At 35.0% G+C, this 12,405-nt stretch overlaps 1 protein-coding gene across 1 annotated transcript; it reads left to right on the top strand.

Annotated features, from left to right (window-relative positions):
- The first annotated feature begins 5,575 nt into the window (after positions 1 to 5,575).
- On the top strand, positions 5,576 to 7,039 carry LOC149418314 (ADP/ATP translocase 2). Its single transcript, XM_089638734.1, has one exon. The coding sequence runs from the start codon at positions 5,644 to 5,646 to the stop codon at positions 6,547 to 6,549; it is 906 nt and encodes a 301-aa protein (XP_089494860.1). The 5' UTR covers positions 5,576 to 5,643; the 3' UTR covers positions 6,550 to 7,039.
- The last annotated feature ends 5,366 nt before the right edge of the window (positions 7,040 to 12,405 follow it).

Consider the following 12,405-nt stretch of genomic DNA (forward strand, 5'->3'; position numbering starts at 1 on the left):
TTTATTATTACACGCCCTAATGGGCTTTTACACACTACAAAGTTTAATAGTAGAGTATCACAGTTATTATAGATTCTACAAAATTAAAACAATTAAGGAAACATAATACAACGAAAAAAGAAAAAATATAAATGTTACAACAAAAGCTTATAATATATAAAAGAATTGAAATAAACAATATTTATATTGATTATTTTTAAGATGAAATATATCTCCCAGATCAGAGTATACATAAGTATGGTATAGTTATACATAAGTATGGTCTAAATATCTAGTATACTATTAAAATACCCATTCCAAGTTGTCTTATCTGCTGTTCTGTTTCTAAGATTATTCTTTAAATTATTTTTTTTATATATTATTATATCTGGAGCGCCATGTGTAACTTTTTGATGTTCCTAATAAATAAACCTCACGCACACAGGCAAAGAAATAATAATACCCTCGCTCGCATACAGCCAAATTGATATTAGGTATATTGTACTACAAACAGCTCTGCAGAGTTCAGCCAATGAAGAATTATGTTCACTTTAACTTTTGACAGTAGAAAACCGTCTTTTCAAACATCGTCATTCCTTTTTGTCAAAAATCGTTTTTGCCCACGAGTATCCGCGCTTTACGTTTCAACTTATGTTAGAAGCTGAGTGGACAAATGCGTCGGTTTCCCACCCGGGCGTCGTGGGTTCATTCATCTGCTAGCTAAGTAGGTACTCCTTCTTAGGAGGAATTCAAATATCGTCAGGTTATTCTTAACCAAGAAATTTTTAACTTTCCTCAAATCGCACAAATCATGTAATTTTCATCACACACACGGAGAAAAATACGTAATGCTAATTTATTAAGAATCTCTTCAAATTATTCGTTATCAGGTTAAAACGGGGTTGCAGGTCCTTAACTAATGAATTGATAGGTTTCCTGAAAAAACTTTTAGTAAACTACGAATGTATTACAGCGATGTCGATCATAAAAATACAAATATTTTAGCATTTCGTCATAATATATTTTCAAATGCAGGTGCATGAACACGTGTTCCGATATATTACGAATTTACTAAAAGTTTATCTGGAAACGGCCTATAATCCGATTTTTAACCGGATTACCAATAAGATATTCTTAATAAATTAGCAATACTAATTTTTCTCCTTGCATAATGAATTTATGCCACCGTTCTTACGTTAATGGTGTAATGGTCACCATAGTTGCCTTCCAAGCAATTGATCGTGGTTTGATTTTATGAAATTGTTTTTTTTTCTTTTTTAATAAACACCTTTTACTTTTATTTGAAAAAATATTTGTTTGTTAAATTTCACATCCCGTGATTTTTCACGAGTCTGCGCCAGTTTATAATAAAACTCAAAACTTATGTTACTTTACTGCATCATAACATTTAATATTACAGCGTCATGGCCCCATGTTCATTATTTGAATCAGTATTTTTTATAATCGTATCACTCAATTGCCAGGGCTCCTACCAGGGAGCAACTTGACAAATGTAAATTATCTCTCATAGCGAGGTTGAGGACCGACTGATATTTGGGGCTTATGAAAAAAATTAGTGGAGATAGTAGGAAGAATGTTGCAAAAAAACATTTTAAATGGAAAATGCATTGAGAAAAGCATTTAAAATGCAAAGTCAAAATGGTTTTTAGAAAAGCATTTAAAATGCAAAATGGAAAATACCTTTTAATTTATTGATTTATTTGAAATAAAGCACATCTCTGAATACAATGTACTTTTTTAAATACATTTGGAGTAAGTAGGTAGTATAATAAATTATTGTAGACAAAAAATAGGTATGTACGTAGCTTTCTCTTTGATTTTCTTTGTCACAGGGGAAAAATTACATCTTTGCTTTGTGGCTAGCAGTAGTAGCTACCATAATGTCAACAATAGCATGTTGTTTATTTTATTAAATAACTGCAGTCCAATTTTTTTATGTAGGTCCTTTTGAATGAGATTCCTTATGACTTACTGTTCGCTGCTCGCACGTAATATAAAATACATAAAAGGCAATACGTAGGAACCTACCTACTTATATTCTTACAGATAGGTACCTACTTTGAGTTTTTTATTGTGATGGACTGAATATTCCCACTACTTATTTGCCGGTTTAAACGATATACTGTATACACTGTACACATATGACACAATAAAAAATCATGAAATGTAACTACGTAGCTATCTGAATGGTTAGTTTTTTATGCACATAAGAGACAACAAATGAGACCCTGCATAAAGTGTCATGTTAAAAATTTCTCGAGCATTATTTTTTCTTTTTCAATTTTTTTTTTTTTTTTTTTTTTAAAGAAAGACAAACATTCCCAGGTTACGAATAACCCAACAATGTTTGAAAATCTCCTACTACCACCACAGAAAGCCGAAAATGTTGCTTGTGTTGTGATGGATTTATTTCATTTTAATTCATTCATACTATATTCCCAATTCTACCTACAACGCTACAACACACCTCCTATTAATTTAAATGTCAATAATAACCGTATCATAATCACACTCCATGCTATAATATTATTATTTTATCAATATGACGTGTGCAGAAACAACGTGTAGGTACAAAAAGAATTCTCTGCCAATAAAATTACTCGCTTTCACTTAGGTGGGTGATCCATGTGCCGACAAGAAATTCTACGTCGCTACCTACCTACTATCTACGTACCTACAATATATAGCTGGCCAGGAGGAAAAGCTTCGTATATAATAACATTACAGTGTACATAAACCTACTACGTTCGTACTCGTTTTCAAAGTGGTCAGAAATGAATATCAACGTGCTCCGCGAGAGTAGATAAATGGAACTTTGTCGTTTGTAGTAAGACAAATTTAAAAATAGATCCCGTCGAAGTATCGCAAAACATTGTTTATAAGTTAGGTAGGTACCTGACTAGAGAAGATGTGCTGGTGTTCAGTATCTGGTTATCAAAACAGAAATCAATGTCGCCGACCGCTGAACGTCGATAAAAAAATATTTTGTTATTTTTGTTGTTTAGGTAAAAAATATTCTCGCGATAAAATGTTTTAATATCAATGATTTGCATGATAAACAAACAATGTAAAAATAACCGAATAATATTGCTAGTACGGCAAGCTCTCGCATCAAAACAATGGCGCCAAGCGCTGGATGCTCCAAAACGAAATGGTACACTGAAATAGGTAACTTTTCTGTCATACTCGGTACCTAATTAGTTAGATGATAGTTAGATGGCGTTAAAAATCATTTTAATTAAAAAATATTTTATTTGATTTGATAAAACTAAGCTGCGGAAAATCTTATATCCTGCTTGCTGTTCTTAGTTTGGACTTGGTTTTCTCACACAAATATTTTCCCGATGAAACTAACTATAGGAACCTTATTTGGTTCATGACCAACATTGTACTACTAGTGCCATCTATGAATTATTTCCATTTTTAAATCTAGTACAAAAACAATTAAAGACATGGTTCAAAAATCACATAGCCGCATATTGCATAATGTTATAGATCTTTACAGCTAGATGTCGCTAGTTTTCATAATGTTTCAAGTATTTTACCGTGGAACAAATTCTGTAGTAATTTTGTATTCCGAGTAATTTCTGGTTTCCGAACATCGAGCGTGACTATCTTCGTTCGGGTGGTTTGGGGCAAACCTCCAACCTTGTCTGAGGACTGTTATTTTTGTTGACGAAATACATCTTCAAATTAGTCATAATATTGACTGACCACTAATTGATTTTTATGCCCGCAACTGTTGCAACGTAACTGTCTCCACAACTTAAGTATCTCGTCTACGTGGTCTCAAATACTTTTTCTATATCGTTCTATCTTGGCCCCTTTTTGTTTTACCACTGGTTCGGAATTTATTAATTTTCAAAAATGATTTCAATAACTTATTTTGTTGTAAGTACTCTATAAAAGGTAATTATTTATTAGTTAGTTCGATTAGCTGTACTGCATTGCTATTTATTTGTTTATTTTTATATTACAGAAAACAGTATGTACCTATGTGGCATTTTTTTAAATATTTGTACTGTCCAACTAGGAAGATATCCCGGTTTTAAGAGAAAGAGTAAGAGTAAAATATATTAATACCCATGTATGTATTTACTGACCTCGAGTTCTCTACTTTTATATTATTTTTCTTACTTACATTCATAAATACATAACGCAAGAGATAACAACTAGCAGATATATTAGAAACACTAACTCTCAGGGTCAAAAACATATCCAACAAGCAACTACAAAAACAAAATTTGGGCAAAAAAGCTTCCTATACTATGGTACTAAACTCTACAACAAAATTCCACTCTCATTCAAAACTCACAACAATATTTTTACATTTAAATCTCATATAAAAAGCTGGATACAAAACGTAGGCAGATCAGAAATAGATAATATACTGATAGCAAACACAGACGGAAACTTAAACCATTCAACTGAACAAAAAACACCTTGTAAATTATTTATAATTATTTCAGAAAAAACACTATTCAATATATTTATAATTACTCTATATTATCCATACTACTACATTTTAATCATATGTAAATGAAATCCTCAGCACGGGAGATCCCAGTGAAGATTTCTATTTGTTACGAAAAATATAATAACACCCTTATTATTATTATTGTTATACTTCTAAGCCAATCGCTTATTAATTTAGTTTCGTTTTCTTTTTCTCCTTCACTCTCCCATTTCCTTCCACCTCATAATATTCTCTCATTGGGGTTGCCAAATTACCACCACTGGCTGCACAGCAGACGATGGAACGTTTACATTTAGTTGAACAGTTTTATTTATTGGACAATTTGTATAGCGCCGCTTTTGTTGTAAATTGACCACCAATTCGGTTCTTAAAATTCCAAAATAGATTTTTTTTAATATCTGAAATAATAACAGATCCTTTATAGTTTAAAATTTGCTTTTGAATAAAAAATAAAAAATTCTAATACCAACTTATTTTTAAACACGTTTTATTTTTTTAAATAAATATCAAATTTTATTATTAACTTTATATGGTTTTTAAAATTTTTCTCGGTTACGATAACAAACGTTTAAAATCTAAATATGTATATATGTACATGTAACTTCTTTTTTTAAACGCTTTAAGAACTTCAATGTAGCGTTTCACGACGTTAAGCTTGTCCAACTTGAATAAATGATGTTTTTTTTTAAATTTAATAATATCTGTTTCAGTTTATAAAGAATCAGGGGGAAACTTTTAACTACGGAAATCTTTAAAATATTTGCGATTTCTTTTAGCGTTAATATTTACGGATTTGTGTACCGAAGTCTAGACATTACCTTTTATTTATTAATTTTAAGTATCTAATTAATAATTCGTAGTTTTAAATAAAAAATATTTTATTTAATGATTTATTTTCAAACGCAAAATTTATTTGGAAATTCTGGAAATGCTTTGCAAAATTCAGTTGCCTATATTTCCCCTTGACTTAAGTAAGCACCGAGGAAATATTGGCAAGGTACCTAACCCAGACATTGATTTTTTGGAGTATCTACTTACGTAACGGATGATATGGTGAAGTTGGTAGGGGTGCGAACCGGAATAGGCGAAGTGGCAACACATTTTCGTCAGTTGACTCGTCGACTCGTTCATTTGCAAACGGGACCGAAAGGAGACTACTAGGCAAAATGGGCGGCGGACTCGCAGACCCCATGTCTTTCGCGAAGGATTTCATCGCTGGTGGAGTTTCAGCTGCCGTCTCCAAGACGGTCGTCGCACCAATTGAACGTGTCAAGCTCCTCCTTCAAGTCCAGCATGTGTCCAAGCAGATTGCCGTGGATCAGCGATACAAGGGTATTGTCGACGCATTCATCCGCATCCCCAAGGAACAGGGTTTCCTGTCCTTCTGGAGAGGAAACCTCGCCAATGTCATCAGGTATTTCCCCACCCAGGCCCTGAACTTCGCCTTCAAGGACAAGTATAAGCAGGTGTTCCTCGGAGGAGTCGATAAGCACACCCAATTCTGGCGTTACTTCGCCGGAAACCTGGCCTCCGGTGGAGCCGCCGGAGCCACTTCTCTATGTTTCGTGTACCCTCTGGACTTCGCCCGTACCCGCCTGGCCGCCGATGTCGGTAAGGGCGCCGAAGCTCGTGAGTTCTCCGGCCTAGGAAACTGCCTGACCAAGATCTTCAAGTCCGACGGTCTGGGAGGCCTGTACCGTGGCTTCGGAGTGTCTGTGCAGGGCATCATCATCTACCGCGCTGCCTACTTCGGTTTCTACGACACCGCCAGAGGCATGCTGCCCGACCCCAAGAACACCCCGCTGGTCATCAGCTGGGCCATCGCCCAGTGCGTGACCACCGTCGCCGGCATCGTATCCTATCCCTTCGACACCGTCCGCAGGCGCATGATGATGCAGTCTGGCCGTGCCAAGGGAGAAATCCTCTACAAGAGTACCATTCACTGCTGGGCGACCATCTATAAGTCAGAGGGCACCAACGCCTTCTTCAAGGGAGCCCTCTCCAACGTCATCAGGGGTACTGGCGGAGCTTTCGTCCTGGTTCTGTACGACGAAATCAAGAAAGTCCTGTAATAGGTGTCATTTAATAGTTTCAATTGTTAACAAAAATATCTAGCTTGAATTCCATTTGCAGAAACTGCACTTATAGTTCGAATAAGTTATAGTTGCATTACTTCTGTAAACCGAACGGAGTATTATATTTATGATTTATGTAGTGTTACGTAATGTTCAGGCTGTTGTGTTTCGAACGATCGAGAAGATATACAATTTCCGCTCTTTTTTGGAGCCCCTACAGACTTTGTTATGTCACAAGTCTTTACATTTCTATAAGCATTTTTCTCTTAGCTACGATGATTTATTTTTGTATCCATTTATTTCGCATTTAGTTTTGGTAACTATCTTATTATAAATAAGCTAAGATTATTTTTGTTGACTTCTATTAAGTTATTTATAGTGAATCCTGCATATTACACAAATATGTACTGTTTATTATTTATATTCATCGGATGTATGTACGAATCTGGAAAGTTACGAGCCAATAAATGCCCTAGGAATGAAATCAGTCTTGTGTTTTGTACTTTGTAACCACCAAACCGTTCACCCCGTCAGTCCCTAAACCTAAAACATGAACACCTATCCATCGACAGTCCGCATTGAGACAAGCAGCTACAGCTGTCCTGCACAACCTATATTGGATTATGTGGAGATACATTCTCCACAGTATAGAAAGGGACTTATAATTATAGCTTACACGTGGCCTAGTTTTTACAAGGAAAAACGAGTCACAAGGTCGGCCTCAATAAGTAGGACCAAGATCAATACGTCTTGTGTTTTACAATCCTGGGACCTCTTCAGTGCATCCCGTAATGTAAATAGTGAAAATAGTCATATGATTCTGCCCATTCCGTTATTTGGTCGATTCATTTTTTTACAACGGAATGCCGCATTTGTTACATAAGACGATTGAGGTTATGCTGCCCCAGATTCTGTGCGAACATTGTTACGCAAGTTTCATAAAATAAAAAACCCTCACAGTGAATATTTCCTTTATTTTTCATTCATGGGATATTAAACAGTCGCATAAAGTTAATAATGCTCCTGTTAACTTTGAAGAGGTATGAATTTGACACTTCTTGTGAAGTCACGGGGACGCCCATACATTTGAATTTGCGTGTACAATGGTAATCTCGCACCTCCACATACAAAGGTTCCAAGTGCGTCTTGATTTGCGTCAAGGTTCTGGAAACTGTTATCAGACTCGTGCACTCACGCCGTCTGTCACTCTGTCGTCATTTAACCCGTCCTGTTAAACAAACTTCACTTCATCTACTTTTCTCCAGCTGCATTCGTAACAATCCGATCAATAACCTTTGCATAGTTACATATACATATATTATCAGCATTGCGGATTTTCATATTCACCTAATTCTGATAACTAAATATCAATACATTCTATAATATCGACTTGACCATCCCCTTTCGCAAATCATGTTAAATTAATATTGAATATGAAAATCAATATCTCCTAGAGAAAGTATTTACAGACCTAAGTTTTTATATGCACAAACAGGGAATTTCAAAGGTGAAGCAGAATTATGTAATCGATAATTTATCTGAAAGATAACCAACTACAGTTTTAAATAACCAGTACATTCTTATTGCTTTATTCAGGCTCTATATTTGAATTCAGATCTTTTGCTTTCCTTTCGTGGGTGATTATGTTAAGGAATTATCACCCACGTACCAACAATTAAGAAAACCCTTAGGTCATTAATTTTAACAGGTGTATAAACACTGCTGGATTTCCAAATATTTTGGTTATTCCAATTCTTAATGAATCATTTTTGAACATTATAGAAATTTAAATGGGTGGGGATAAATAAAATCTTATAAATAAGTCATCGCCGTGTGGACATATCCACAGTTTGATAATGGCCTCAAAAGCCGAAACAGCTGTCACATTAAAAACTGTAAAAATAACAGAAATACTTGCAGAACTTAATAATTAAAATAACATTATTAAATTTGATTTACTTTAAATTTATTTAAAAAAATTAAATGGAGTTCTACGAATTAAACACCAAAACAATAAATATACTTTTGCTTTCCATTTAGTCTCCTTCAACGGAAGCAATCTTCCGAACAGGCCTTCCATTGATATGCGTGATGTAACTATAAATGACCAGCTCAGGTACGGGGGCTCCATCGAAGCCAGAGTAAAGTTGGCCACTCAGAAGCTGGGCGTACTGTACAGGGCCCACAGATACTTTAATAGTACACAACTGCTGACCCTGTACAAATCGCAAGTGCGCCCTACTGTCGAATTTGGCAGCCATCTCTGGTACGGAGCCCCTAAATACCTGAAAAAAACCCTCGACTCTGCAGAAACGGGCGGTCCGTTTGATAGATTCCCCAATCTTAACAAACGGACTACAATCTTTAGAGCACAGGCGTCAGGTAGGTATGCTGTCCTTGTTCCATCGGTATTACAATGGAAGATGCTCTGAGGAACTAGCGTCATTGATCCCTTCGGCACCGGTGCGTAGTCGGGATACACGCCAAACGCGCGCCAACATTTGTACACGGTTGACATTTGTCACATGAGAACGAGTCGCTTCTACGATTCGTTCTTAAGTTCAACAGCTCGGCTGTGGAACGAACTGCCGGCCTCTGTGTTTCCTCCCTCCTACAACATGGGACTCTTCAAGACCCATGTTCACTCCTTCCTCTCCACAAAAAGACCCTCCACACAGCATCCCCAAAGATGACATAGGCCCTGAGGGAAATTATTTTCTTCAGGGCCTCCTGTGTGGAGTTAATATAAAAATAAAAAATAAATTTAGTTCAGAAAATAATGCAAAGATACAAAGGGAAAGAGGTGTGTCTGTAAACATTAAAAGTTGTATCATCTCTACCAAGATCTTATTATTATTTTCTTATTGGTAATATATTTAGGTTAAATCTTATAATGTTAGTTGATTTATTGTATTTAAACTTTATTAAGGCTATTAAATTCAAACATTAATGGGAACTTTTCATCGTTCAGTTGACCCTCTAAACATGATTTTACTTGAACTACACATGTTGCCATCATTCATATAAATAAAACCACCAACTTGACACTATAATAAATTGCAGTTGGTAATTAAATAACAATTCATGCTAAAAGTATTTTTTTGTACAGCTACGGTAATGTCTCTTCTCAGGATATTACTAACTAATCATCACGCCGTTTTACCGCAGGGGTAAGCAAAGAGGACGGACCGCCAAACAACTTTGTCTTTGCACACACTCCTTCATACTCTTCTATTGTTTTGACTCTTAACATGGCCTAACTCAACTATTCGATTCACTTGATCGTGCCATGTCTTCCCCAGGAGCCCCTGACTTCTGCTTCCCTTCACATTTGCGTCATATATTCTCCTTAAACTCCTTTCTTCATTTGTTTGCTCTTCATGCCCAAACCATCTAAGTGTCCCTTTCTTAATCTTACTCATTACTCTTACATTAGCCTTGCATTCTTTGCGGATCTCCACATTTCTCAAACGATCACACATGGTTTTAATGGTCCATAATCAGGGTAGATACCTCGTCTGCCTTACGATGAATACTACAAGACTATCTACCATAATACGGGCGTGTGTCTAGTGTGGTAGTCGAAAAGCATGTAAAAACTGTACACATTAATATTTCATGAATAAAGAAAAAAAAAAAAAAAAATCTAAAGCCATGATCCTAAAGGTGGAAGAGTAAAACATAATATGTCTTCTAGTTTCCCGGACATGCGACTTTGCAACTAAATATAACTGTATGGCGTTGATGAGATAGGCATCACAAAATCCCACAACTACCTTGAGCAAATATAAGACTGATAAGATTTTAATTAATTTGATAAGAATGAAGAATAAAAACTAATTTCCTCCCTGCGGTCATATTAAAGTTATAGACTATCAAATAAATGACATTTAAAAACATATATTTCTATTTTTAATTTTAAATTGTGCAAAATAGTCACGCATAACGCTTTTTTGAATGGGCCCAGTTTGCAGGAAAAGTTATCTAAAAATACTTCTCTTTTTATTTGAGAAGGCCAAAGTGTAGTGATGTAACTCTGTTTGGATAAATGCCAGAGCCAACTTTTTTTACCAGATAACTGCTCAAAGCATTCGTTTTACGCACTACTTATGTAATAGTCATAATTTACAAGCCAACATTGAACAAAAATGTGATGGATCCATGATAAAAACATTCAATCATTGGGGGAAATCTTTTACATTATATTAGGTTCATTGAAACAGAAGAATCAAGATTGTCTTTTCCCTTTTGTACAACAATCCCACAACAATCTGATGAACAAGGCAAATTTTCTTTGATGATTAACTGCTCGCTAACTGAATATTGGTGAAATCTAGACGTTCTTATAAAACTGCTGACGGTATAGAATATATTATAATCTATGTCATAATTATGTATTGAACATCAGACTTAAGACTGTGCTATTAACAAGATTAGCGAGGAGATTACACCTTGTTTATCTCTGCTACGTTATGATTGCTAAATGGTTAACTAGTCATCTAGTATTTTCTATACCAATGACGCTTTTGGAGAAATACAACCAGAGTAGATTGTTGATCTAATGATAAGGTTGTAAGTCAAGTTGTGATAATGTGATTTATGCTAGTTTTCAGATTCATTATGGATGTGTATTGTCTACGTTGAGTAAATTATCTCTCTCTAGTATAATAAATTTACATAATCATATTCTTACTATCAAGACATTGAAGTTTTGTTTTCATTTTTTAAATTCAATTTTATTTATTTTTAAGCCGCACAAGAGTTCCAACTGCTCCCAACCATCTGGAGCGAGTAAGACTGTGGCATCCCCGATTGGGGAACGTTGTGGGGCTTAAGGTAGTGGGGAGGGGAAGGAGATGGAGAGGAGGAAGGCCAAAGCCATTTCAAGCGACCTTTCAATTCTTACACCAATCTGGAACGTGCTGCAAAAATACCTTATGTTATTTTAAATCAGTAAATTGTGATATAACACAAATTAAACAAATAAAATTTACTTTGCACGCCAGGATTATAACCCGCAACACCCAGCTTGCTAGTCGAGATCCTTACCTCTCGACCACGGAGGGCGTCAAGCAGTATATTTCATAGCGGTAAATAAAAATTAACAGAAATAATCCTAAATTTCTAAAATATTAAATGAGAAAATATAATATATATTATGTATGTATCACTTCAAACTGCCGAATTCATCTCATAAAGACATATTTTGGTGTTATTTTGGTAGGTTCTCTTTTAGGTAGGTAGGTATGACAAATATTCAAAAATACTGCCAGTAGTTTTCTAATTGAGTACATACATACATTGGTATGAGGGAGTTTCACAAATGGTTGCAAAATCATTTGAAAGGCTACTAAGCAGGTAGAAAACCTCTTGAAAAGGGGTCTCAGGTATAAATGACCAAGCTAGAAAAAAGAAACCTTTTGGTAATTTGAGTAAAGTAAACAATATACTGTGATTTTCCCATAATGCCAGATGTCATATGTTAAATCATTTTTAAACTTTAGTTTGAAAAATTTTCAATAACATTATCGCGATGTCAGCAAATTAGCTATCTGATTTTTCGACAGCCTATGTAATCATTGACATCAATGGCATTCATGTTAAAATAACAGATCAATAATAAATTTTGTGATTATTATCATTGTTTTTTTAATATTACCTACCGGCATTCTTAGGAATACAGATTATTTATGTTTATCAAACCAACAATTCACCTTTGATTTGCTGTCATGTGACAGAGACTTATGAGAGACTTCATTAATACAGTTAACCTTGAATAATATATAAATAAAATTTTATCATTGTGTTTCACAATTTTTGTGAATATCAAGCAGCCAGAATTGTTTCAATTTG

This window comes from Hesperophylax consimilis, chromosome 13, assembly GCF_061612785.1.
Source record: "Hesperophylax consimilis isolate HC1 chromosome 13, BYU_Hcon_1.0, whole genome shotgun sequence".
NCBI classification, from domain to species: domain Eukaryota; kingdom Metazoa; phylum Arthropoda; class Insecta; order Trichoptera; family Limnephilidae; genus Hesperophylax; species Hesperophylax consimilis.

Bases quoted from the DNA above. Each gene is read 5' to 3' on its own strand.
- LOC149418314 (XM_089638734.1), top strand. From the start codon at position 5,644: ATGGGCGGCGGACTCGCAGACCCCATGTCTTTCGCGAAGGATTTCATC.